Source organism: Poecilia formosa, unplaced genomic scaffold (assembly GCF_000485575.1).
Source record: "Poecilia formosa unplaced genomic scaffold, Poecilia_formosa-5.1.2 Scaffold65, whole genome shotgun sequence".
Classification (NCBI taxonomy): domain Eukaryota; kingdom Metazoa; phylum Chordata; class Actinopteri; order Cyprinodontiformes; family Poeciliidae; genus Poecilia; species Poecilia formosa.
In genome coordinates this window covers 1,959,197-1,987,106 of record NW_006800004.1, presented here as the reverse complement: position 1 = coordinate 1,987,106, position 27,910 = coordinate 1,959,197, and the positions used below count along the sequence as shown (strand labels likewise).

Here is a 27,910-nt window from a genome sequence, read left to right as displayed (position 1 = left end):
GTTTCGTCGCCGTTGTTACGTCAATCCGCGTTTCCCCATCAGATACGGTTCCCCCTGAGTTTTCTTGCCGCTCCGCACCCTTTATTAGAAATGGCTACGCCCAGTGAAACTATCGCTCAGTGGAAAACGACAATTATAATTAGTTCATCCCTCCAGGTAATGAGAATTATTTAACAGCTTTTCTTTCTTTTTGACAAAATATATGTGTAAATTTTTGGAATAACAAGCTCTGTAGCTAACCTAAGCTAGCACCTGAGTGAAATGTCAGCGCTCGTGGGCGAAGTGTTCAGTAAGTTAAGTAGTCTCAATTATTAATTTTTGAAAAATGTTTCAATAGAACCATGACACCTGCAGGACGCTCAGCGCACAGCAGCACAGAATAAGGTTTTCTGACAGCGTCGAAGCCGGGGCCTTCATTTTTCCTCTTTCAGGTAAGCTAATAATCGGTTTTCCATCTCGTCTAAATATAATTATGAACCCTAAGTCCACCATTCTGTTTCATTTTGATACGAATGTGCCTTCATAATGAATTTAAAAAAGCATTCAAGTCACAGATACAGTCCTTTCCTACATTTTTTATTGTACGATTTATGTTACTGCGAAATACTTTTATTTCATTTCGTTGTTGAACATAAAGCATTTTTCAATTTTTTTTCCTTTTTTAATTTTTTTGCAACCAAAGGGAAAGCTGATTTTGTTACTATTTTATCCCCTTTACTTTAATACTCATGAATAAAACCCAGTCCAGCCAATTAGTTGGCTGACCCAATTAGCAGATTGAGTCCAGCTGTATTCAAATTCCAGGTTAAATACAACTGTTCCCTAAAGGGCCCAATTGGGTTCTTAAGAATATTAGTGAATAAATGGCTTCATGAAGACTGTAAAACACCACACGGATCAGGGATAAAGTTGTTGGAAGGAGTTGCTTAAACTACAGTATCTGCAATGTACATATATGCCCAAAATTATTTTAAATATTAGGTATTAATTGATTATCAATTATTTTAAATAAAATGTTTTTTTTCTCCATAAATTCCTCTCCTTTTACATTGTTTCATTATGGTTTCAGAGATGTCATTCTCGTTTATCAGGTAACATTTTTTTGCTTAAATGAAAATTATTTTAAATCTAAATCTGCTATGGATACAGAAATATTCAGGCTTACATGTTGGAGTCAAAGTGTTCTTAATGTAAATAGAGATCTGCTGGGTCTTTTAAAACATAAGCTTTAAATGAATAACCACCTGTACTAATACATATTGTTTTAATTCCTAGGTACTGCGTTCCTGCTGGTTGATCCTCAGGACCTCCCAGAGCCTCTGGATGAATCAGGATTAACTGAACGCATTGAAAAATTTGTGCAGGTCCACAGGAACTGCTTCGTACTTCTCTATTCTCCCTTTAATGGGGAGAAAGAACTGCAGGTTTTGACTGTGATTCAGCACAGGTATGTAGTGCGACTGCTTTCCCTCTCTTCAGACACAGTTAAGTGGCTGTGTGCTGTGTTCTACAGATTTTAAACATTCTTCCTCACTTATGTTCTTTCAGTTCCTTTTCCCATTTTTCTTTAATATGCATGGTGGATGTTTTCCTGCCTGCCATGAGCCCCTGGTATAGTGTTGAAATAACTCAATTTTTCCCTCATAGGCCTGATGAAATATCTAAGTTATTTTACTTATGTTGGTTTTATCTCTGTCTTTTTTTCCACATCTCACAAAGAAAAAACGGACCTGGATGGGAAAGTTTATTAAGAGAAAGAGAAAGTTTTCTCCCAAGTCAAGTGAATGATTTTACAAAGGATGAAGAAACGGTGCTCAAGATGAGACCAAAGTCTTTGAAAACAGTGGAAAAATTGTTCCAAAGGAAAAAACTGACCCAGACGGGAAAGTTTATTAAGAGAAAGAGAAAGTTTTCTCTGAAGTCAAAGCGATTCATTTGACCAACTAAACATCACAAAATGGTGCTCTGGATAACACCAAAGTCCTTGGGAACAAATTTCCACTGTCCCAATTTAACAACTAACCTGGACAGGAAAGTTTGCTCAGTGGAAGAGATGACTTCCCCAAAGTTATATCTGACTAGTTTAGCAGCTATTGGAATTTTAAAGCTAAGCATCGACAAAATTAAAATGTTCTGCTTGCAACCCGGCTGAAATTATGACTGTTAGGTTAATTGGTCTCTTTAAAATCTCCTAAGGTGAATAGAAAATACATTTCATGAGTAAAATATCAAAAATTAAACATCAGGGCTGCACAGTGGCACCATTGGTAGCACTGTTGCCTTGCAGCAAGCAAGTCCTGGGTTTGATTTCCGGCCCAGGCTCTTTCTGCATGGGGTTAACATGTTCTCCCTGTGCATGTGTGGGTTCTCTCTGGGTACTCCAGCTTCCTCCCACAGTCCAAAAAGATTTTGTGTGTGTTAGATAATGGATGAATGATGGAAGAATACTTAAATTTGTGTATAATAATATTAATAATAATAACGATAGCTATTATTATTATTATTATTATTATTAATAATAATAATTCGAGGCACTATGACAGACGTCAGAAGTGAGGAACGGGAGTCTTGAACAGAGCCACTGAAATTGTTTTCCAAAGTTGTTTTCTTCAGTTTATTCGTGGCTTCCACTTGTTAGAGTCGAGCTAATTCGTCTGTGAACGTAACACACCTGGTTGGGGCTCATAGACGGCGGTATTTAGAAAATGTTAGGAATAGCTAACTTAGAAACCGATCCATACCTCCCCATGATGTTTTGATCAAGTTACTGACTTTGCCTGAATTCACAGCATATGACTTGTATCACTACATTCCCTGAATGTGGAAATACATTTTTATCTTGAAGACGCTGTGGCAGGACAGATTGAACGTCTGCCCACTGAGTTTGTGTCAATCTGACAAAAAAAAAAAAAGAAGAAAATTATGAGTCGAACATCAGACAAAGAGACGGGGACGTTTATCCGCTGTGACCTGGTTAATTTGTTACTTATTAATGAAAACAGCACTCTTCTAATATCTCATTACATGACTATACATCTCCGCTTTTATGTCAGCTAAACTCTCTTCTCTGCCAGTATTTTAAGCTTTTTGAATTCCCTTCCATCAAATTCAGTTTCCATTAAAGTAACTGTAATCTCACAGTTACTTTAATGGAAACTGAACAAAGTAATTTGACAACAAGGCTCTAAATGTCACTTTGTCATATTTTATAATATAAATTACTGGTTTGTGTGAGCAGGAAGTGTGTCATATGCTCATCATAAAACCTTAGTTTATTGTCACTTTTAAAAGCAGGCAAGATTTAATGTTCTGAAATTCAAAGATTTTTTTTTTTTTTTTTTAGATTTTGAGAAAAAATAACTTTGATGAGGTAGATGTACAGCAGATTCTCATGATGGATAGTATCATACCTTAACGTAGAAGTCTACTTGACTTCTTTTCTTGTTTCTAAAGATGTTTCAGTTCTCATCCCTGGGATAATCAGGCAACGACAGAGGTGGGTAGAGTACACAAAAATTGTACTCAAGTCAGAGTAGCACTTCTTCAACATATATTTACTCAAGTAAAAGTAAAAAGTAGCCATCCAATAAATTACTCAAATAAGAGTAAAATAGTACTGGGTAAAAATTAGTGAATAACTGATCAAATTATCAGTCATTTAATATTTAGAAATTACATCATCAGATGGACCAAAATATAAAGCTAGGTGGAAATGTTGGTATTTACAGGACGAAAATGACAATAGTTCATATAACTAACAAAAAATGTAAAAAATCAGGCAAAATAATCAAATCAGTTTCTTTCAATAAAAAAACGTATGAAACATTAACAACAAACTGCAGGTGTGTTTCTGAGTCTGGTAAATTTTTGGTTAAAACATGTTTGTTTGTCATTCAGTGGGTTAAGAATCCAGAAAGAGTAGATACTTCATAATCAAATTACTCAAGTAAAAGTAAAAAGTACAGCATCGTAAAAGTAATTTTTTTTCAAAAACATTACTCAAGTAAATGTAGCTAGTTAATACTCAACTAGCTACATTTGAATAGATGGCAGTGAATCGTGTGTTGTAATTGCCCCATTAGTGACTCTAATGGTCCTGTTAGTGTGATGGTAAAGATTACAATTTGTACCTCAACTCATCAACTTTCCCCTTCTTATAATTCCAGAAACTTTAAGATAACTTTTCTTTACATTTTCAGATTTATCGGCAGCAATCTGAAGATCCTTCCTGTACGAAATGATGCACAAATAGCCAAAGGAATGCTCACAATCGCCAAGGTAAGTTGCTATTCAGGAAAACAAGTGATTTGTGCTGCTGTTCACTCACAGCATTTAAAATAAAGACAAACCTGATTGTCTGCAGGCCACCAGTAAGCCACATGCTGATAAAATCCGAGAGCGCATGTCTCTGGCCCGGGCTCACATCATTGAGACCAGTCCTGTGTGGGAAATGCTCAGAGACATTTTATAAAGCCCAGCAGGTGATCCAGTTTGCTTTATTTAGCATGACACAAGTTAACACACAGTCCCTGCTGATGACACAAACTGTACTTTTGAAAATAATTTCAGCAAAGATAAAATGATCACTTTACAGCACTGCATTCTTTACCTGATCCATCAAACAAACCGAAATAAAATACATAAAACGTTCCCAGTGCTGTCTCAGTGTGGTTTCCCCTGCTTTTCCTCTGTGATCTCATCTATTCGGACTACAAGGCTTTCCATTAAGTCAAATGTCACCAAAGCACTCTGCAGCACCTAAGAGACAAGAGAACCATCAATGTTTGCTGAGCTTTCTCCAACATAGTCATCAACTAGAAAGAGAAAAATCTCTACCTGATACTGGACTTCTGGAGACATATGGGTGACTTTGTCGTGCTTTACTGTTATGGCTTTTAACAGTCTGGTAGACCGAGCATGCTCTTTGGCTTCTGCAGGACAAACAGCATGAATAGAAATAAAATGTGAAGTTAAACTGTTTCACAGATCAGCAGCTCATTTGTACCTTTCACTCTTAGCTTTTGTTCCTCCTTCAGCGCTTTCATCTCGGCAGAGTAATATGCTCTCGACATGCTGATACACACTCTCAGCATTTTTAGGTATTCATCTTTGATCCTACATATTTCTTCCCATACATCAGCCTAAAGGTGACAAAAGTCAGCAGCTTTTTAGACTGGCCAGGCAGACCAGCAGAAGGAATTTGGTAAATTAAACTGACTTACGTCACTCTTCATTTCTTTGTCTCTCATAAGCAGACAGCGCAGAAGATTCAGGCTCTCCATTATTCTGAATAAACAGACAGAACACTGATAGCAATACTGATACTTTTTATGATTTTGGTTTGATATATCCTCAAGTTTCTGACGTTTAGGTGTTTTGATTGTTTGTTTGTTTTTCTCCTTTGGATTATTTTGTTTATTGGTGTGTACAAAATACTTTATGAAAAAACTAAAATGACAAGCAAAAACAATAGAAAAACAGAATAAATTTGTGTGCATTTTTTCTTAAATAAATAAATTCCCTAAAAAATCATAGTTTGAGAGGTAGGTTTGAGAAACTACAGTACAAAAATGAAATAAAACTTCAAGACGGAATCTGAAATTAAAGTATTGATTTGATACTGATTCTGAATCTTACTTTCAGACATATTGCAAAGGCTAAAATGAATAACGGTGCATTGACAGCTTAGCCTTAATTACTGGAATGTTTTGGCCAAAGTGTTTCAGTGAGTTAGGTCACTGGATTGTGTTTGGAAATATGACTCACTTGTCCATGTTGGTGAGTAAATCCGTCTCTGCAGCTTGTGGTAAACTGAGCACCAGCTCAAGCAGTGGCAGTAGCTCCGTTCCCAAGAACCACGTATTGGCTTCACCCTGCAGGAGAGTTATGACAGATTCATCTCATTCATACAGAGTTATCAGATCAAAGCTAGCATCAGCCATGAAGATGTTGATCAGATTAGGTCTTTATTGATTAGGTCTGTGTTGAAAATACAAAAAGAATTTGAAGAATACATTTTCTCTTACTTGAACTGTATTGTTCTATATGAACCCCAGAAATATCTTTTTTTTTTTGTCACCTCAAACTAATTTTAGGTTAATATTCACTAAATGGCCACCAAATGAAGCTGGGTTGGTTAATGCTTTCAGAATCAGAAGAACGCAGAATGAACTGACCCATCATGTGAAGTCACAGTTATGATCTGGGATTACTTCAGGTCAGTTTTAGGTTAGTAATGTGTTAATTCTCTACACAGCTTGTCTTGTGAATATATTGTATGTTCTGAGATATAACTTTAGTAAGTGACAAGAAGCTACCTTATTCTCACCTTTATAGACGATTGAATTTGACTCCTGATGTTGTTCACTATGTAACCTTCAACACCTGCATGGTGGCTTGTTTTTAACATGCACCTGCAAAAGAGGGATTGATAAGAAATGGTGTTTGTGTAGAATAAACATCAGACATTGGGGAAAAAAAAACAGCAGTCTGAGGTATTCATCAAGTATAATATGTACAGTTATTAATCTACAAATGCAAAAAGACATTTTCACTTAAATTCTCACCTGAAAAATTTATGCTTTGCCTCAGCATCCAATTTGTTAATGAAAAGTTGGAACACCTTCAGTCCCGATTCTCTCTGGAGAAACATGAAACTGTTTTTTAAAAATCACCAAAATATTGCTCTTCACATTGATCTGACATTTGTTCTGTGATTATGTACTTACCAAATGTTGAATTGGACAGTCGGTGAGAACTTGTCGCAGGTTCTGTGAATTTCAGAAGAGCAGATTTAGATTATTGAAACTCGTTTTTTAGAAATAATCATGTAAGTAAATCTGTTCTCCATTAAATAAGAAATTAAATCGAAATGACACATAAATAAGTTGTTCATCTGATCAAATCATTAAAACACATCACGCCATCATCCGTCCGTTTCTTCACTCCATGAGGCTGTCGTAACGCTTATTAAAGTCTCTGCTGACCCGGCACACTTCTCTGCACTTAGGTCAGTGGTGCCCAAAAAGTCGGTCCTCCAGGGCTGGCATCCTGCATGTGTTAGTTCTCTTCCTGGTGGTAGCAACAACCTTCTCAGCATGTCAATGTTCTTCTTAGGGCTTCTAATGATCCATCATTTGATCCAGGTCTGTTCAACCAGAAAGAGAACTAAAACATGCAGGATGCCGGCCCTTCAGGACAGACTCTGGACACCACTGACTTAGGTCCTCCATTCAACACAAACATAACAGCTTTGTGGTGCATCTTACCTGTGGTGCACTATAGAAGCTTTCCAGATCTAGTAGACCTACTGGAAGGCTGTTATCTTCCACTTTCTCCAAGCTTTTAGCAAATAGTGCCTATGGCAAAACGATTAAAAAAAAAAAAAAAATTCAATATGATGCCTTCTTTTACAGGGGATTTTCTGTGATTTATTTTCATACCAGTCCTTTGAGCAAATGTGATTCCTTTTTCCTGTCAAAAACGCAAAACACAGAGACCTTTAGGCAAACATCTTTCTTTTGTTTTAAAGGCAAAAAAAAGAAGTTGACCTTTAATTTACTGATGGCTTACCTACTGAGGAGTTGATTGATGTGCTCCATGTTGCACTGAAGAATAAATACAGGACTAAAACAGATGGAAGAGTGCAAGTTGTATAACACATTTATTATAAAGGTGAACAAACACAACACGGGGCTAAATGACTATTCTCTCACCTGAACACGACTGGAAATGTGTCCATGGCTATGAGCTGGACAAAAAGCAGATAGGCCAAGCATGCAGTCGACTCCTTGGACAGGTCAGTATCCATCGTGGTGAATTTCCTCAGAGAACTGAAGAACAGAAGGCCTGGAAGAGACTCTTTGATTGCAGGCAGGATGACCTGTAATGCATAAAAAGAAATCTGGGAATATAAAAAGGAGATATCCCTTGATAAATATTTGAAACTATTTCTTGATTTAGTACCATTATCTCTACTGCAAAGAGCCACAAAGTTGATTTTCTGTCTTGGTTCAGTTCAGCTTCCAGCAAAGGTTCTTTTAAACTCAGCATGCAGCTGGAAACAAAAACGCCAATCAGGTCATCTGTTCTGGTAACGTCATCTAGAAAAACAAGGTCTGTGATTAAAAGAGAGGCCATTTTCTGCCAAATTGCTCTTAAAAAATAAAATAAAATCTAAACCAACAAGATCCAGAAATAGACAGCATGTTTACACAAGGCTCTTCCAGTAAAGTATGCAGGGTTTTTTTTACTTGGGTGTGTGCACAAGAAAAGCACTGGAACAGAAACGTACAACTTAAGAATCTCAGCCTTCAGCTCGTCATCTTCTGGTGTCGGGTTACAGTTTTCATCCTTCTTCACCCCATCTATAAAAGGCCTGGTGAACGTCACCAGGGCGACGCAGCAGCGACACAAACCGTGCTCATCATCCTCCTCCTGCTGCTGGGTGTAAGGTACAGGCAGCCGGGACAGCTGCTTGTGAAGGGCCGAAAGAGCCAAACCCACACCGACTGCTTGGTTCTCATCCAGCTGCAGCAGAACTTAAAAAAATTAAAGACTTTTATGTATTTAACTTAACTGAATTTTCTCCAACATTGATCTCCACTTATCAACTGTAGGGGGAGCCAAATACCATGTTTTGTGAAACTTTGTGTCTATGTTTAAGCCTTAGATTAAACCTTACATGCTTCCAAAAACTGACTTGCAACTAGTGATTTTTACTTTAACAGAACCTTTTATACTAGAGAGACTTATAAGTGTGTTTTTCACTGCTGTATTGATGGTGAATGTGACATGTAAAAGCTTTAACAAAGTAGCTTTACATACCTGTTTGAAGGTGAGGAAGAAGGACGAGAATGGTTTCAGAAATGGCGCCTGGATCCATGTCTTCAATTAATTCAAGGAAGCTCTCCAGGAGGGTTCTAGAGCTGCACGTCTACAAAGCAGAGCATATCTGAAGTGTCCTGAATTCAACCTCGGTATGTCATTTCTTATTTTGTTGGGGGGTTTTATTAACTGACAGGAGTTCAAAGGAAATTATTGTCAGTGTGTTCTTTGGACAATTCCACCTAGACAGTTTCAGGTAAAACGGAAACCAAGGTTTACTTTAGAAGCCAAAGTAAAGAGAAAAACGCCACAAAGGATGTTTTCTATCAAAAGCCGGTCTGTAGTGCCATAAGTTGGTGTCAGATGAATAAATTGGGCTTCTGATGGGGTCTTAGAATGCCTTAAAGGTCCTTCATTAACCTGAAGGCCTTAAACATCATTTGACCAATGAACAGCCATTAAAATTTGAACAGCCATCTTTTCCTCTAGCATCTTTTTTTTCCTTTGTGAAATTGATTGTCAATGTGTTCCATATTATGTTTTTTCTGAATAAATGATTAGCGTTTCTTTACACTATGACAAAACTACAAGGCTGAGGATGAAAGGACAGCACACAGGCTGAATTCTGCTGTAGAATCTGGTTTATTTTTGTTTTCTTAGGGAGGTGAAATCAAAATCCTCTTCTTATTCTGTCCACTATCTGCTTCTTTGTGAGCTTTAGGTAAAAAAAAAAATAAATCAGGGATTTTAACTGCTGACTGTGGACTGAAGATGCATTTCTGGTACCCACCTTGGTCAGTTGTGTGATGGCAGCCTGGCAGTGGTCATGACTCTTCTTATTCCTAACTAGTTCATCTACAAGAGGTGCCAACAGACCACAGCCCATGGACTTCACAATCCCCTGTGGGTGGGTGAGAAAGCAAACCTTTATTTACTACAGTGGTGTCCCTTCATAACAAAGTACATTTTATAAGTACAGGTTGGCCCTAACAGTAAAATTTTATGTGGACTGATCTCTTCTTGAAGGAAGGTTCAAGAAAATAATCTTATCAGAAATCTATTTTGAGGCCCCCAAAGTCAATAATTTCTAGAGTCACTGTAGGTCCAAACATATTTAGGATTCCTTTATTTTTCTACCAAAAATTACTAAATATCATGCTTAAAAGTGCTACACCTTACAGTTGCAATTAAAAAAATCAACAAGGACTGACTTAGGAGAAATGTTTTAAGAAATATAAACGTTTCTTCTTTTTGTGGCCAAAAACCTCACCCTACGTCTCAAGCGAATGCTTCTCATTACATATTCAATCATTTCAGCTCTTGAATACAGTTAACCTACAAATGAGACAATGGTAAAAACTGTTTCTCACAGTAGGCTACACACAACTGCATGAAGTGTGGCCAGATGGGATAACCAAGGGCACTTAGAGGAGCACCATGCTGATGGGTGTTAGCAGTGGAGCGAGAAATCTAACTGAATATCTGCTTGTTTCCCTCCACACCTTTGGGTCAAAAGGTCAACAACCACCAAGTAACTGCTGCATCTTAATGTTTAACATAGCATAGCTGGATGTGCTTTTAGTGCTGTTAGACAGATTAACACAGTCAATCTGCCATCACTTCATATGTGTAGGGTGTGAATACAGTACCGGGACCCTCAGTCTGCCTCCTACAGTATTAGTGAGGTCACCTGGTTTTTCTCATCCTGGATAAATTTCAGCAGTTGTTGGCCATCACCCCCACTGAGACAGGCAGCTCCGACATCCCTGATCTGCTGGTAGTCCTCCGGCTTCAAATATTCTTCTGGAGTCTCGCGCTGAATAAATAGATATCATGTATGTGCTATGAGAAAATATTTTCCACACAGATTTATTCCGATTTGTACTTTTAGCATTTTACAAGGATGTAAAGACTAGGTCTTTACATCCTTGTGGTCACCTTGTCTTTGAAGAAGTGTTTTATCCAGCCTCACAGGAGGATTTTTCATCATAAACAGCCTGTTTATGGTCATACCATCATCTCAGTTGGATTTATGTCTAAACTAGAGGTGTGCCGATCTATTGGCCACCGATCATAATCGGCCGATTTCCGTAAAAAAGTTTATGATCGGTGATCGCCGATCACGGTCTCTTGTTGCCGATCACCTGAATCTCATTTCGCAGCCTGCCTGTGCAGCTGGTCTCCTCTTTCCTTCACACTGCGCAACCTCACAGCAACAAATCCTAAGCGATGTCGTGTGGAACTACAACGCACTGAGTGAATGGGGAAGTTTGCGTGTTGCGGCGGAAAATTGAAGCATGTGGGGTGAAGCACGTCAAAATGCATCAACACGACGAATCTAATATGGCATAAAAACAATGCCATACTTAACGGAGTTCCCATTTATACGATACATCCTTATGATACATCCTGTATCATAAGCATTGGCTTATGATAGCCGAGGTGCATTGGCTATCATAAGCCAATGCACCTCCTCTTGACCCTAATGTCAAAAGGAGGTGATGTTCCTGATGGGTGCCTGAGGTATTCTTATCATATATCAAATTGTGTGACTTATTACCATTTGAGCCTTGTTGCATTGGCTTGTGCACGAGTGTCAAACACCACGTCCACTTTTAAGGTGACCAGCAAGCCAAGGTATTGGAATTTCATGATCTTTAGTAGCCCCAGTCCATCAATCTTGATTGTACCATTTTTCTGGGGGTGACATTCAAAGTGTTCTGACCCGGTGATGTTCAATTTTAGGTAATTTCTGGTTGTTCCAGGTCTGCGTTGATCTTTAAGTGCCCGCAGGTCTTGGTCGAACAGTGCAACATCATCAGCTTAGAGAAGGGTCCAGGACAAGGGTGGGAAACTCCAGTCCTCATGGGCCTTGTGGGCACGTCTAAATGTTGCCGGGCAACTTTTAGATGTGTCTGCTTTAATACACCCGAGTCAAATAATGAGGCCAGTAGCAGGACTCTGGAGATCTTGGTCTCACTGAGGAGGTCATTTGGCTGTTTCAGTGAAGTGTGCTGGTTCAAGGAGACATCTAAGAGTTGCAGGACACCAGCCCTCAAGGACTGAGATTGCCTGACCCTGGTCTAAGGTGTGTCTGTTGCACATCCACCTTCGCCATGTTGGTGCAAAAGATGAATAACAGCAGGGTGAGAGCAGATCCCTGATGAATGCCAACCCTAATGTCAAAGGAGATGATATTCCTGATGGATAATGGACCATGTCTTTGATGTCTCAGTACCAAAGGCAGTACAAATTCTTCTGGGACTCTGTGGTTCATAATGCTCCCCAGGACAGTTGGGACTGAAATCCTGTTGAGATAATAGGCTGCCCTTAAACAGGCTGTTCATACTCAGCCGTTCTGTCATGTGTGACTGAATTAAAATCAGCCACTCAAAACAAATGTGAAAACCACATTTTGAACTTTGTCCACTCTTAACATTTCTTCCATGATCCAGAACATGTAGATGTGGCAAAAAAAAAAAAACAACAACAAAAAACCAGACTTTACCTTCATAATTCTTATAAGACTGAGCCAAGAAATCGTGGAAACAAATTTGTGTTACTTTTGGTATCTAATTTAGTAAAGCAGGTACTATTTTAAAATCTCTTCTCACAATGGTATCATAAGTCAATGCATTGTCGATAGAAACGTGATTACCTCAGCTCAGTTGTGTCGTGGTGGACTTACCCATCTCTGGATGATCTCATGCACTTTATCTTCATTCATCATCAGTGTTTCCTCCGCCCTCAGAGCCAATCCTGTTATCAATACGTCCACAGCAGATGTAGTGCATGTAGTGGTGGTATCTAAATGATCAAATAAATAGCTCTCCTGGTGTCTCAAGGGAGAGAAAAAGATTCAGTGTGTGAGGAACCGAAACATAAACCTCTTATCTCCCTTTGTGCTTCACAGCTAATAGGATTAAAGCAGGACACAGAAAGACGTGGCGCTGACTTGAACCATCGAGTTGACTACCACTCGGTCGTGGAAAATATAATAACGTAGGAACTGCCCCTCTAATATTTCTAAACGTTAAAATAAACGTTCAAAGTGACCATGTTGTAAACTGACAAATTCTGCTCTAAGGTGATCTCGCAAAAGTTCTTAGGTAGTTTCCTGTTGTGTAGGTGGTGATGTGGCGCTTCATGCTTACCTTCATATTCTGTGACTGAAATAGATGTTAGTTGACATTTACATGTTATTTTAAGATGATGTGTAAAATATATAGCCTTGAACAGTTTATAAGTATTTTTGTTCCTTTCTATGAACAATGTTTCTGCTTCTGTTTTTTATTTGTAAAACCTGTCTATGTTAAATGAGATCATCCCAAGCTGATGACAAAAATATCAGCCCAGAATTGAGGCTACCTACATTTGACCTTTTGCATGTGGTTTTGTAGCTGTGACAAAATATGAAAGAAAAAGAAAATAAATAAAGACCATAGGAAAAAAACAGGCGCTTCTTAGAAGGTCATTTAATTCTGAAGTGGAGGGGAAATGGCACATTGCTGTTCAAAGTTTTAAGTTCGTTTGTGCTCAACCTTTTGAACTCTGATTCCAGTAAATAAAATCCACCTGCCTCCAAAAGTAACTTAATTAGTAAGTGGAGATGAAGTATGAGTAACTTAATCACAGTATGAATCCAGCAGTTCTGTGAAAACCTCAGAGGTTTGTTTGAGAATTTTGTGGTTTATATGCAGAAGACTTGAGATTTGGGCAAAGGTTCACCGTCCAGTAGGACAATGACCCGAAACACATGGCCACAGCCACAATGGAATGGTTTATAGATCAAAACATATATTTATGTAGATGTCTAATTAAATTATGAATCAAAAATCGGAGTGGTGGAGGGGGCAAGACTTGAAATCTGATGTTCACAAATGGCCTCAGTCCAGTCTTACTGAGATTGAGATGTTTTACAAATAAGAGAGGGTGTGAATTTCAATCACTGGATGAGCAAACCTGTTTTTGAGACATACAGTATCTTAAAAGACTTCCAGTTGTAACTGTAATTGCAAGAAAGAGTTTCTGCAGTGCTTCTTGAGGCACGAATCTGAGGAAGGACCCAGGAACATTTCTGCTGCTTTGAAAGTCTCAATGAGCTCAGTGGCAAGAAAGAATGAGGACAGACAACAAGGTGCTCTAATATCTAGTTGAAGTGTAATTGCTGCCAAAAGTGGATCATCAAAGTATTAAATTGGTGGTATTATTTGCTTTGCTTTAGTGTTGATTTATAGCACAATCAAGCAACTATGTTACCTTCAGCTGTTCTAAAAATACCATATTTAAGTCAAATATGATTTAAAAGAAATTTGACTTTATATTTTAATGCCTCTGTCTCTTTAAGAAACTCCTGCTCTTTCTGAAACTCAGCCTTCAGGAAGTCGTCATGACATAGCTCCTCTATGAACCCTTTAACGTTTTTATCAGCTTTGCACTGAGAAGTAGCTCCTATATGAGCTCAGAAGATGCACAGCTCCACCAGATGTTTGCTAATTGCTGCTGACTAGTCTGAAGGAGCTGAGTGAGGGAGTTGCAGAGGAAGGCTGCTCTGTAAGGCAGAAGCACAAAGGCTTGGTTTTGCACAGCTGAATGGTTGAATGGTTGAAGATTAAAGGATTTCTAGATCACGAATGAAAGAATCAAGGCAACACTCCGGTTATGTTGTTGATGAGGGAATAACATTATAACATGAAGTAAGCCTAAAAAGAATAATAATTTCACATAACGCTGCCCCTTTAAGCAAAGGCTGTGAATACTAATGGAAATGTAATTTTGCAGATTTCAATTTTTAATACATTTGGAGAAAACAGCTCAAAATCTTTTTTCCACATTGTCATAAAGAGGAATTTATATGTAGAATTTAGAGAAAAGAGATTCATTTAACACAATTCGAAATCAGACTGGAACATAACAAAAATTGGAAAACGTGAATCTGTGAATACTTTCCGGATTCTCTGCAGCAGAAGAATAATCACTGACTTCCTGCTCCGTCGTGACAGCAACAGCAGCTCCAGTCCTGATTTGGGATGAATAGGTGGAGCAGCGTGTTTGAACGGTCGGATTTAGCCGACATCTGCCGTTCAGGTTTGCTCTCTGTATTGCCGTTTGATGAAAGCTTTGGACAAAAGCCACAGAGTAAATATAACACACACTGCCTCTTACTGCATGTTTGTCCAGCATTTTATTGTTCCTAATTGCAGGCTGATGAGATTTTGTTTTGACACCGCTCCTGGGAGCAGGAAATACTCAAATAAACAGCATCTGACATGAGCATGCACTCAAGCATTTACTTTCACTGCAATGAATCCCAATGATTACTTAATGATGGGCCATTGTTTTCAAATGCAGTTTAATTTAATGAGAGGAGGACGCCACAAAAAGCTTTTTATGGTTGCAGGAAAAGATACAAAATGGGTCTTTTGTCATTGCAACAAATATTAGATTTATAATGTTATTCCAATAGTTATTTTTTGGCTACATATCTACAGGGAGACTAGCATTGATCCATTTCTAACTCAGGAGGGCACTGTTTATCTGGAGGAAAATGAGTGATTATTGACAATATTTTTATTTTAAATATTCAGTAATTCATCTTGCAAGGGCCTATTTTTATCTATATAATTAATTATTTATTTATTGCTTGTTTTAAATATTCTTATGCTCATATTTTTTACATAGTTTTTTCATACATCTTTTTATATAAAAATATATTACAATGCTTGTATTACTAAGACCACTGCTAGTAATTTCAATACAATGTTCAACAGCAAGAATTATAATTCCAACTATTATTATTGTTATTATTATTATTATTTTTGACTAATACTAAGCTGATATAAAATAAATGAGAAACTGAATTAACTTTACTAACGATAAGAGAGTTAAACTAAAAGAAAATTATATCACTTTGGAATCCAGATAACTAAAGTTTATTGGGGGGAGCTTTCTGCAACGTAATTCTCACTTTGGGAAAGGAATGATTAGATGGATGAATTTTTGAAATAAGTTACTGAAAAACCATAAAGTCATTGGTAAGAAAAAAAAATTAGGTCAACCCTAAAAATATATATATATATATTTTTTTTTATATATATATATCTGTTCAAATATTATATTCAATCAATAGAAGTTTTCCCGGTTTTTCTCTCTGAACAAAAAGACAGAGGTTGTGGACACGTTGCGTCCTAACAGCTGGTGTTAACCACTATGACATCATTTCATACCATGCTGCAGCCATCTAACAGACAACGGTCTGAAGAAAGTTTAAGATGTTTGAGGATTTCCTGTGGATTAATGATAAATTCATGCTGGATTCTATGATGCTGACCTGACCGGGTCCTTCATTCCCAAACCATGACACATCCACCTCCGTGCTTCATAGTTAATTTGGGGTTCTTTCCATGTAATTCTGTATTTGGTTAATGCCAAACATGTCCTCTGTTCTGCTGTCCAAATCATTTAGTTTTTGATTTTTCTATTCAAAGAAACATTATTCTAGAAGTCCTGCTCTGTGTCTACGTTCTGTCTGGGCTTCCTGCTCTTTTTGTTGTTGTTTTGTTTTAGAAAGCAGAGGTTTCCTGATTGCACCCTCCCATGAAAGTTCAACTTGTGCAGTTACTTCCTTAGCGACAGTAACAGCCTGCTGTAGATGGCATTTTAGGGTTTTGGAGACTCGAAGCATTTTGTGGTTTGCTCTCATGGTGAGCTTCCTTGAACTTCCAGACCTGAACATGTTCGTAGTTATTCTGATGTTCTTCTCTTGTAGACTATTTTCCATACAGTAATAAAGCATCATAAAGCGTCTGGGTTTATCTCTGTATGTTTGTTCTTAGATCACGCTGATGAGGAAGACTGAGCAGATCGTTGCAGCTGGTAGAAAACTGTTGCAGTATTTATGGGTCAGTCTGGTGTACAAACAGGCAGCGGTCCTGTGAGAGCGCCGCTCCATTTTACCCTCTCCACGCCGCTTTTCCTTGGTGACCTCTTAGAAAGCAAGAGGTTTTAAGTGAACTCTTTATCCAGCTGGTTTCCTCTGGAGACCTCTGCTGACTGTCAGCCCAGAACCTGGTCAGCAGGAGCTGCCGTGGTCAGGGCCGCTCCCCTCGGGTCCTGCTGGAGGAACGCTGAGGAACACGAGTTTGATTTTCAGACTATTTCTTTTCAAACAACCCAGATTTGTCTTTGTGATTTCTACTTAAAGCTTAGAATTGAACTGAATTGCCTGATCCTCCTTTAGAGTTGTTACCTCAGTCTCTGCTGCTTTGCTTTGTTTCTGTATTTTTGCCAGTTTGGGAAACCAATTCATAGTTTGCTTCTCACAAATTCTCCAAACTGAGCTGCGGATCTCTGCTGCTCCTCAAGAGTCTCATTGGGATTTTTTGTGCTCTTTGATTAATTCCAACTTTATTTGACTAACACATTATGATTCTGTTCAATAAGGTTCTTTAACAAACCTCTGAGGATTCACAGAACAGTTAAACTGAGATTAAATTGCAGGACTCTAGTATTTTCCATCTAGCTGGCTTCCTAAGGCAGTTAGCTGCACTAGATTTTATTTCAGAGATTTTTAATATGGAAAACCTCATATTATTTTCATTTCACTTAACAATTATATGCTATTTTGTGTTGGTCTATGATGTAAAATGTTCAGCTGAAACCAGGTGCACTGTATTTAAAAAAAAAAACATAAAGCTGTTCTGTCTCTCTGTCTGACATTATTTGAAATCCAAGTATAATGAAAATATTTTTTTTCGTCCCAGAAGTTTCCATGCCTATCGTCAGTATTGGCTTTGAGCTGTATGACTTGGGTCAAACATTTTGGGGTTTCAATCTGACAAACGGGTCTCATCAGAAGGCAGAAACCATTTTACGGAGCTGCTACTATAAACTTTTGAATCTGAACAAAGTAATAACTTTCTGTCTTTTTATTTTGGAATTTAGCAAGCAGTGCTAATTTTGTTCAGTGTGACTGATGACGCTGTAACGTATTACATGCAGTCTTTGGAAAGACGTTCAAACACATTCAACTCTAAAGTTCTAAAAAGCTAAAACTGTTATTGGTCAGCATACAGTACAAGTTTCAATCCCTGAAGGTCAGGTTTGGAATTATGATTTTTCTTGTCTGTAAGTTTTTCTCTTTCTCCCGCCAACGGGGCCGAGGTGGAAGCTGCAGGGACAGGTACCCCATTGAACTAAGAGAGCTAATGGAGGTGGAGGTCTCACCAGGGAGAATGTTGACCCCGGCCCCTTTTTGTAAAAGCTTTGCCCCCGTGGCAACCAGTCGCAGGGAGGGGCCGAACCGGAGCGGCCTGAGTGTGTTTAGTGAACATCTGTTTGTACTCTGGCAAAAGCCTGCCGAGGTGATGTAGTCCAGCTCTTTCAACACGCTGCAAAGCCGCTTTATCTGCCGGTGTACTTTGAGCTGAAAGCTCCCAAGGTGACACAAAGGCTGGATGCTGCAGCATCCGTAGGTCCGTGTTCCCTATAAGCGGACTCCGCCGCTTGCTTGCTGAACCTTTTGTAAATCGGGAATTGACTTCCCAACGTCAACTTGTTCCCAATCAATAGGCAGAGAGCAGACACCTCGCTAGACACAGATAAATGCTGCTCCCCGGCTGTATCTCCAGGCTGTAGAGACTGTCGCCCTGTCATAATCTGATCAATAAGCAGACGATGTCCCGGCTCACTCTGCTGTAACACACGCGGGCTCGGCTCCCACCCCAACAGCATGAGGGGGGTGGGAGGAGAAGTGGGTAGAGGAAACTGCCCTGCAACTCCCCAAGGTGGCTGAATCGGAGATGTTACATGTGAACTGGCTGTCAAAATGATTTAGTCATCCCCGTTCCTTGCCGGTGTTTAAAGATGCTGACACACTGTGTTTTGGGTACCAATGTCTTGTTGAAACTGATGGAGGCTTTTAGCTTTTCTCTTTTTTTTTTTTTTTCCCAGACTCCTTTTATCCATTTAAGTGTTCGCTCAAGTGTTAGGATTTCTATGTCACCTGCCACAGATGTCTCCTGGCACTTCCTGCCCACTCACAGCTTGCTGTCAGACCCTCTGATCTGCAGCCTGCCTTTACTTCTGTTGCTGCTTGGTCAATAGGTAGTAGATATCCCATTGGTAAACTTGATAACCCGTTTTCCCTCCAGTGGTGATTCAGCGTTTTTTCTGTGTTTATCTAGATGTGACTAGGAGAGTTGAAGTGTGTGTATCCGTATGCGTGTGTCCGCGTGTGTGCGCGTGTGTGCGCGTGTGTGCGCGTGTGTGTGTGCGTGTGTGTGTGTGTGTGTGTGTTTGTAGGCGGTTCAGAGTGAAGGTGGAATCCAGAGTAAAGGAGGCCAGATCAGATTCAACTGGAGCTCATTAAAGTTTCAGAGGAAGCCAGAGGGAGAATAGAGGGAGTCACTGCACTGCCAGGATCCATTTCCTTTGACTCTGACTTTGTCATTCTGGATCAATCCAGTGAGACGCAGCCCCGTTGTTGACTGGCCTGTCTCTAATGGAGTGATTGGCAACTTATTGGAACTTGATATAAAGAACAAGAGCAACTGGGTTGGCTTGGTGCTTTACAGGCTTCTCCTTTCATCTTACTGAACCTGAACTCTGCTGCTGCAGAACCAGGTGGTTCATGATGACTCAAGACAACTTCTGTGGAAATAGTGAATATTATTAGTAGTAGTAGTATTAATAGTTGTAGGACTAGTGTTATTAATATGGAAAAAAATATATTTTATTATTATGATTGCTATTAGTAGTAATAGAAATTGATATTTTTTATTATTTAAAATATGAATTATCATCATCATTATTATTACTAGTAATTCTAGTAGTAATGCTATTAGTAGTAGAAGTTATATTTTTATTGTGTTACAAAAATTTTATTATATTTAGTTGAATAGAATAATGTTATTGTTATGTTAATTTCATTATTAATGTAATCACTATTATTATTATTATTATTATTATTATTATTATTATCATTATTAATATCAGAAGTAGTGGTAATGGGAATGTTGTTATTGTTATTGTGTTAAAATTTTATTTTATTATTATTTGAAGTAGTTGAAGTATTATTAGTAATAATAATAAAAGTAGTAGCAGTATTTAATTTTTTTTTGTCATTATTCAGAATATACACCTTCTCAAAAGTTTTAGGTCTCAATTTTATGCATCATATTGTTTAGTTTTTAAATGTAACTTATTCATTTTTTCTTGCTGTCATTCAACACGTCCTTGATGTCAGATCCTTTTCATTCGTTGCGTTCCTCTCGTCTCTGTCAGCAGCCTCGGTCATATTGTTCACTGCTGGACATGAAATCGGCTGAAGAGGTTGTCCTTTTAAACCACAAAACTGTAATAACTTGAGTGAAATGAGTTTCATTTATTCACAATATTAATAATTGAAAGTTATCTCTGTCATGTTGTTTTATAGTTTGTTCTCTGTTTTATATTTGTAATCTCACACACGCTGCAACAGAAGACGATCGTTTACATGCAGGAGATGTTTTAGAACCTGTTCTGTAATCTCTCTTCCTCTTCTGCTTCTTCTTCTTCTTCTTGCCCAGCAGCTGTGGTCCAGCTCAGACACGTGGTTCTGTGGATCGGAGGTACTTACCGTCCACTCCTCAGTGCTTTGATCCTTCTGCAGTCTGACACATGACCATACCGACCCCTGGATGGGCATTAGAGCAGGCTTCAGCGGAGCCAACATCTGTGCCTCCCAGCACTGCCACTGCTCAAATCAGTCATTAAATCAGAACACAAAAAGTAACTTTACTTGAATGCCTCAGCATAAATATTTGATCATCGCTGAGAATAAATCTTTGCTGTTTTGTAGCGTCTCCCCCGGCTGTGGGCTCCTCTTATAGATCTCTGTCTCTCTCTCTCTCTCTGCCGTTTAGATACAAGCACATGCTTGGCTTGGTCATTTGTGAAATGGATCTTATGAATTTTTTAGAAAGATTCATAGCTACAATCAGACCTGGTTAGGACTCTTTCACTGGGTTATATCTCACAGTGCCATATGTGCAAATCTCTTGTCCATTTTGCATAGATAATATAAGGCAGAAAGAGGTTTTTTGTGTTATTTTGACAGCGGCATTAAACTTTCCAGCATCTTAACCCATGTTCCTACATAAACGACATCTTGACTACACCGTACTGACTCGTGGTTTTTGTCCTGAGTCTAGTAGAGTCTAATATTGTTCTGTTTTTGACATGGGCTCATTTTAAAATCAAGATTAGGTCACAACCCTATTGTAAGTCAGAAGTGGAAAAAAGTGTGGAAAACTTAGGTTTGTTTAGAAAGTCAAATGAAATGATACGTAAACGGTACATGAAGAAGACATTTCTCCTTTCACTGTCGGATCCCAGCTTGACCTCTTTCTAGTACAGATTTCTTTCAATCACTTCTTATTGAAGGAATAATTTGTCAAAGAGAAGCCAATACGCAGGTTTCCTTAGAGAAAAAGTATATTTAATCAGAAAGTCATTGCAATAAAATTTTTAAAATGAATCCTTTATTCTTTCATGAAGAATGCATCTTAGTTTCATCCAAAGCCTGTTTAATTTCTGAAATTCAATTCAGTTATCTACATCTAGTCATATTCAATAAATTGCGTTGTAATAAAGTTTCGTTTGTCAGATTAAAAGTAACTTGAATATAAATTCATATTTCTGATTTTAAAACTAGTTGCTTTATGTGTCTGATATAATATCCTAATTTTAAATTTCATGTTTTTATTAACTGAGTGGAAAATCATCATAACTAAAGGTGTTAAAACGTCAGGCTTTGTCTATTAAATGTGTTTCACTTGGTGATGGAGTTACTGAAGAACTTTTCAGTAATATTCTAATTTATTGAGTGGGTCTGCATATGAGATATTTTTTCCATGGTGTTTCTGTGCAGAACTAGAGAAACTTTGCTGTAAGTGGAGATGATAAAGGAAAACGTATACCTTCATATCAACACGTTTCCAGTTTGATTCTTTTTCCACCAGTTTATCCCACATACAGAAATAGAAAGTAACACTATAATCTAGAGTTACAGAACAACATTAATATGAAATATGCAATGCAATAAAATCAGTTTTATAAGAGGGGCAATTTCCTTCATTTTCACATCTTTACAGAACTCAACTTATTGTCTTAATGTCTTAGTCAGCTGGTTGAAAAACATAAAACAAAATAAGTGATATATATTTATTAATATAAATAAACTAAAACACTGTCTAAAAGACCTGGTGTCAAAATGATTCAAATGAAATATTTTAAAGTGTTTTTTTTATATATTTTATCAAAGTTGTAGCTCCAGAAGGTTACTACATAGACTCTGTAGCATTATGCTTTATACTATGCATTAACTTTCTCATTTAACTATTGTCTTATTAAATATGTAATTCTTTAAATGCACTCAGAATCTAAGATATGTTCATTTCTTACTTTGCTTTTTCACTGTTGCCTTGTTGTGGCTGTTGTCATGGTGAAGACCACCTGCCTTAGAAACAGATCGTTTTCTTTAACTCAATCAGCGTTTGAACTTTAAATCTTAGTCCAGCTGTACGCTCTGCCTTATCAAACACACAGTGACGTGTGTTGCTCTGAATGCCTCTTGCATCCGACTCCTTTCCTCACCTCAAACTCCCATCCGCCTGTGAGAGAACAGGAACATCATCAGCTTGCTAAAAGGCTGCACTGCTCTCATACTTGTCACTTTTCTCCGTAGGATTTCTTCTCATCTGTCTTCTTTCGAACCCCAAAACGATTCAAGCTCCAGTTATGGAGCCTTTTAACCTGAAGAACCTTTTACTGTCACCTACAGGACTCATGTGTTATTAGAGATGGACTGAGAGAGAAGACAAAACCAGGCCAGCGATGTAAATGCAGAGTAGAATCGGCCCTGAGGGGGTGGAGGGGTGGAGGGTTTGGGGTGGAGCAGAGGGGTCTGCGACTGAGCGACGGTAGAGCAATAGTCTTTCTGGTTCCTGAGTGACGGCTCACGTCCAAATAGTGCAGTGATATGTGATGCTAAATGAAGCAGCTAAACACGTCTTTAAATGAGAGGACAACCTTACTGACTCTCCTGTCCCCTATTCCCCAAACCTGTACCCCTCCACCCCCTCTATAGCCCACCCTGTTCGCCCCCCTCTGACTGAACTCATGCTGTTCAGGGCCTCCGGACCCTCAGAACACAGAGCCCCGGCTAATGGAAAGCTTTCAAGGACGACGGCCAGAGGAAGATGTCAGCTCTCGTTTGGCCCAAACACCCTGAGACAAACTGTTCTAGGCAGGGCTAGAAAGTGAAAATAATACCGTCCACGCCTATCACACTCCCTCTAGTTGGTCGCTGTGAGTCTGCAGTGACATCCTCACAATACTTTTTGGTAAAGCCACTGGACAAGATATTAAAATGCTGGTTTTGGACTAACACTGGCAGTCAAAATAGAACTAGTGATAAGAATCCTTGCAAAAAAAAGGGGGGCAGTCAAAGTCAGCATTCACCGTACATTACCGTGTTTCTTCACTAAGGAAATTCAATAATGTTTATCTGTTTCTTTCATCAGTCAACTGCTTTACGGCATACTTTCACGACAAATTTCTGCCAGGAAGAGATTCTCAGCAGAACCATAGAACTTGTGAAGATGCTGCTCTAAAAGCAAATATTGATACGTTTGGAGAAAAAAAGGGGAAACTTGCAAGCTAGAGAGCATGATCCCAACTGTGAAGTATGAAGAAGGAACTGGTTGAACTTGACATAATAGTGGAATATGTGGAAATATTAAGCAACAGCTCAATGGGCCAGAATTCTAGCAAACTTCTATTCATAGAAATTTGCTAGAACTTCTATGAAAAACGTGGAAAGAAACCCAACGTTTTTTGTGCCAAACCATTCAGTTAAAAAGGAAATGCTACCAAAATTCTGTGGAAATATTTGAAAAATCTGAAGATTAAATCTCATTCTGGCATTTGGGGAGGGAGGAATTTCTGTACCAACCAACGATCCAGATATTTACGGATCTTGACCTAACACTAAGTATTGAATGGTTCTGAGTCGAGTGTGAAATTGGACATGGTTTTCAGCATTTTTACAAATTAAAATCTAAGGAGTGTTGCATCCATTTTAATTCAGCTTCCCTGAGTCGATATTTTCTGTCAGCAAATTTTTGTTGCACCAGCAGCTGAATGTTTTTTTGTGTTTTGTCTACCAGCACATCTAAAGACTGAGATATTTGCCTATTCTAGGTGACACTGGCACTGCATGACATGGCTTCAGCTGCAAAACCTGTACCAACGATTTCCTTCAGAGTTGTACTGAGAGTCTCTATGACAGACCAACAAGTGGAAGAAAATATTAAATGGGTGCTAATGTTCATTAAAACTAAACTGCTGCTGCAAATGATACTAAAACAAATAAAACTAAACTCTAGAATATTTTGCCCATGTGTTCTTTTCCTATCACTTGACAATGATATGTAACTTTGTGTTGTTGTAACCAATAGCGTAAAAAGTGGATATGGAGCAATATATGCAACCCATAGGGGGCGCTTTGCAGAGGAGGAACAAGGATAAAGACGTGTTGATGATAAAAAAAGCTTTTCAAAGTGGTTGTCAATAGTTATTTCAGTCTATTAATAAAACATGTCTAAATATTGAAGTTAGCTTAAGTTGCCATAATGACATTTGTATAAAGATGCTATAATGCATCCGCCTACGCCTCAGAAAGTAAACCTTCGCCCCTGGTTGTAACGTAATAAAATGATGATGTTCAATGACAATGAAGAGTTTCAAAAGGCCTGTGAAACAAATACGTCTATCTTTTTTGTTTAGTTGAAATTCTTGTGGAAACGTCGCTTCTCAGTTTTTGTGGGGTGGTTTTATTATATGTGCTTTAAGTTGAGGAAAAAGAAAAATTCTCAAACACTCAATGATTTTCCGGCAGCAGAGCCCAAAGTGGTGGACTCTCTTGTCCCACGCATCCCGCCTGTCAGCCGCCTCGCGGATGTCTCTTGTTATTATTTTCCCCTCTCTCATCCTGCTGCCGTTTCTTTGCTGCGTCATGAATAATTTGTGCCTGCGCCTTGTTGCTTGATGACAGCTGTGCAGTTGGTTTGCAGTCTGTTTTTCAGATCAGGTGAATAATGAATAAGGCCGTGCAACAAAAGAGCTGCTGTGTCCTATATGAGCGTCCCGGCTTCTCCTCTTGTGTCGCAGCTCGGTTGGCGTGTCAGCCAACCAACCAGCCAGCCAGCCAACCTGCCGGGGGGAGGGAGGATTGCTACAGGCAGGCAAACAGAAAAAAAGTCTGTTTGATGCAGCAACTTTTTCCTATAGAAAACATAAACAAAGATTGTAAAAACGGTTCGGTTGTCTATCTGCTGCCTCATCTGTCTTTCTGTCATTAATCACTGCTCTTGCTCTGAAGCCGGCTGTCAGTAATCCTGCACCTCTGTCGGGTTTATCTCAATCTGGAGCCTGTCAGACCTGTGTGAAATCTGCTGAACGGAGCATGAGAGCAAATACGGCGTTATTATTACAGTACACACAGCAGGCGTGCTCACCCTCAGGGGAAATAATCACATTTACTCTCTGTGTCTCCCCTCACAATAAGAACAACATCAATCTCTAAGTGTTTTCTAGGTATTAACATCAACACTGTCAGGTGTCTGACAATGTTGGAAAAAAATTTTTTATCTTTTTTTTTTTTTTAAATCAAGGATGCATTATTTTTGCTCCATTGTGAAAATGTACAAGAAAAAAAAATCGAACAGTTGCTTCATTTTTTTTTTTTACCTGAAAGTCTTTTAATATTTTTTGTTTGTTTGTTTGTTTAAGGTGTTATTTTAAATAAATTGTTTTTATTTTTTTAAGTTTTCAGGACTAAAAACATCATGTGAATGAAAACACAGTTGGGTGGTGTAGAACGCAAAGGGTTTTCAGGGGAGTGAAAACCCTTTGAACACTGAAAAGAAAAGAAAAAACTTTTGAATTATGTTTGGTTTGATTGATGACATCACAAGAGGCACAAGAATCAAGCTGGTGGTGGAGAACATCATGGAAGCGCGTCATCTTATTAAACTCTTTATTTTCCTTGTTTGGCCTGCCGTAAAACACTGAAAATTATACTCAGACTCTTCCTGACTCTTTTCTCATAGTTATGATGTAGGAAGTCAAATTATGACTTAGAAAATCAAAACTATGACTTTCTATCTCACAATTATTACTTTGAATATCTTAATTATGGCTTAAAAAGTTGAAGTCATGATTTTTTTTATCTCAAAATTGACCCAGTCCCATAATTAATACTTTCTACTCAAAATTATGACTTTTTATCTCATAATTATGATTTAGAAAGTCAAAATTATGACTTAAAAAATCAAAACTATGACTTTCTAACTCAGTTATTACTTTAAACATAACAATAGTATGGAAAGATGACTTTTTATCTCAAAATTGACTTTGTATTTTGCAATTTTGACTTTGAATCTCATATTTATTACTTTTTATTTCATAACTAGGACTTTGTAAGTTGAAATGTTGACTTCCTGTTGGGTTTTTGGTTTTTCCTTCATTGTGGAAATGGGCTTCCCCAGAAATTAAAACAATAAAGCAAAAATGGATGGATAAAGCTGACCGTGACATGTTCTACACGTGACAAAGCGTTACGAAAGTGAGCTGAATTTATTTTCTAGAAAAGGCTTTCAGTACAGTTTGTTTTAGTCTTTTTGCAGCAGACTTACCCAATATGACCTGTAAAAATGTCCCTTTGTTTAATAAAAGGCTGAACTGAATCAAATTGAACAAATGAAATCTCCCCTCTATCATTCATGTTTCATTCCAGATTAATAATAGATCATCCAAAACCACCAGAACTCTGACCCTGATCTTTCTAATTGCAGTGAAATCTTAAGAAGGAGAAGTTAATCCACCGTCTCTCCAGGCTGCATGTGTGATCACGGACGATGCGACGCCTGTGTTTCTAGGTGTGCGGATCTGAACCGCTCAGACTGCACTGCTCTGATTACTCGGCCTCTCCCATCGATCCGGACGTCTCTATTCATATTTGATATGCCTTGAGGTGCAGGGTGATGTGGTGGAGGGGGGCATTAAAGAAGAAAACCCCTCCGTCTACGCCCTCGGAGGAAATCTGGTCAGCCTAATGGCTTGTTTAAGGAGTTTGTCTTGAAACGGTTTTTCTCTGAGATTTAACTGGAGGATCTCCATCCTCAGAGGGAGAAAGCAGAAACGGTCATAGCAACAGTGGTTAGGCAGAGTAATGAGAGGAGGTAAACGTCTCAGCAGCTCTTCCTGCCTTTCGTCGACACATCATGGTTCAGTTATTTAAAGCGTGTGTTGTCAGCCGGTGGCTTGATCCGCCCTCGGAGCGCTAAAAGCACTAAACGACAAACCTGGAAACTCCCCTTCAGAACTTCCTGGAGTCCATCTGCCGTGTTTGTCCTTTTTTACACCTGAGACTCAACGCTGAGCGCTCTGTCTTCTCCAGAGCTGATCGATGATGATGATGTGAGCAGCAGCATGCTCCGAGCTCCAGCAAACCCCGACACTGACTTTTTCCCATCCTCCTCCGGTCGGCTCTACTCCGCTGCTGAAATATTCAGTATTTTCGCAGGCCTGAATCTTGTACGATTTAGTGGGGAGGAAGTGAGGCGTTAAAAAAAGAAATCCTTGTGAGTCACTGATTTCAATCAATGTCGAGGAAGGAAGACGTCGCCTCTCTCTTTGGTTTCTCTCTGCTTCATACAGTCCGAGGTGTTTGTCCACCAGTATGAATGTTAGATTAATAACAAACGACTAACTCACCATGCATTAGATTATTTCAGTTTCCCGGGTGGAAAAACGACTCATGTCTAAATACGAGACCTGGAAGCAAAAATTTGAGTTTGTCGCTGATTTTCTCTCAACCTAAGAGGCTCAAAATCCTGCTTACATGCTGACATAAATAATGCTGACATAATTTTTTACCACTCTTTCTGTCTGAAAGCTGATTTTTAAAGCTGATTTTGTGGCCGTTCTGGAAGCTTTACGCTGCCCCACTTCATCCACATTTAAGGAGTGTTTGTTTGTT

At 38.6% G+C, this 27,910-nt stretch overlaps 2 protein-coding genes and 1 long non-coding RNA gene across 3 annotated transcripts; 2 read left to right on the top strand and 1 right to left on the bottom strand.

Annotated features, from left to right (window-relative positions):
* Window positions 1-45: 45 nt before the first annotated feature.
* Window positions 46-4,649, top strand: cunh1orf146 (chromosome unknown C1orf146 homolog). Its single transcript, XM_007554690.2, has 5 exons — window positions 46-156; window positions 338-431; window positions 1,276-1,447; window positions 4,200-4,278; window positions 4,364-4,649. Exons 1-5 carry the CDS (start codon window positions 91-93, stop codon window positions 4,469-4,471), a joined length of 519 nt encoding a protein of 172 aa, XP_007554752.1. The 5' UTR covers window positions 46-90; the 3' UTR covers window positions 4,472-4,649.
* On the bottom strand, window positions 4,481-12,707 carry LOC103139847 (glomulin-like). Its single transcript, XM_016672731.1, has 18 exons — window positions 12,515-12,707; window positions 10,517-10,642; window positions 9,617-9,727; window positions 8,827-8,935; window positions 8,294-8,540; window positions 7,966-8,056; window positions 7,716-7,882; window positions 7,573-7,626; window positions 7,443-7,473; window positions 7,269-7,358; window positions 6,729-6,770; window positions 6,567-6,640; window positions 6,329-6,413; window positions 5,767-5,873; window positions 5,223-5,286; window positions 5,006-5,141; window positions 4,837-4,931; window positions 4,481-4,758 (listed from the first exon to the last, which is right to left on the bottom strand). Exons 1-18 carry the CDS (start codon window positions 12,554-12,556, stop codon window positions 4,663-4,665), a joined length of 1,767 nt encoding a protein of 588 aa, XP_016528217.1. The 5' UTR covers window positions 12,557-12,707; the 3' UTR covers window positions 4,481-4,662.
* LOC107836516 (uncharacterized) lies at window positions 9,658-27,718 on the top strand. The gene is made up of 3 exons (XR_001662430.1): window positions 9,658-9,733; window positions 16,331-16,341; window positions 26,736-27,718. It is a non-coding gene; the product is annotated as an uncharacterized LOC107836516 (long non-coding RNA).
* The last annotated feature ends 192 nt before the right edge of the window (window positions 27,719-27,910 follow it).

Excerpts from the sequence above, each read along its gene's own strand:
- cunh1orf146 (XM_007554690.2), top strand. The coding sequence starts at position 91 with ATGGCTACGCCCAGTGAAACTATCGCTCAGTGGAAAACGACAATTATA. Across the intron at positions 432-1,275 it reads CTTCATTTTTCCTCTTTCAG|GTACTGCGTTCCTGCTGGTT; the intron begins GTAAGCTAATAA and ends TTTAATTCCTAG. Across the intron at positions 4,279-4,363 it reads GAATGCTCACAATCGCCAAG|GCCACCAGTAAGCCACATGC; the intron begins GTAAGTTGCTAT and ends GATTGTCTGCAG.
- LOC103139847 (XM_016672731.1), bottom strand. The coding sequence starts at position 12,556 with ATGATGAATGAAGATAAAGTGCATGAGATCATCCAGAGATGG. Across the intron at positions 8,936-9,616 it reads CCATCACACAACTGACCAAG|ACGTGCAGCTCTAGAACCCT; the intron begins GTGGGTACCAGA and ends TCTGCTTTGTAG. Across the intron at positions 7,474-7,572 it reads ATCAATCAACTCCTCAGTAG|GAAAAAGGAATCACATTTGC; the intron begins GTAAGCCATCAG and ends CGTTTTTGACAG.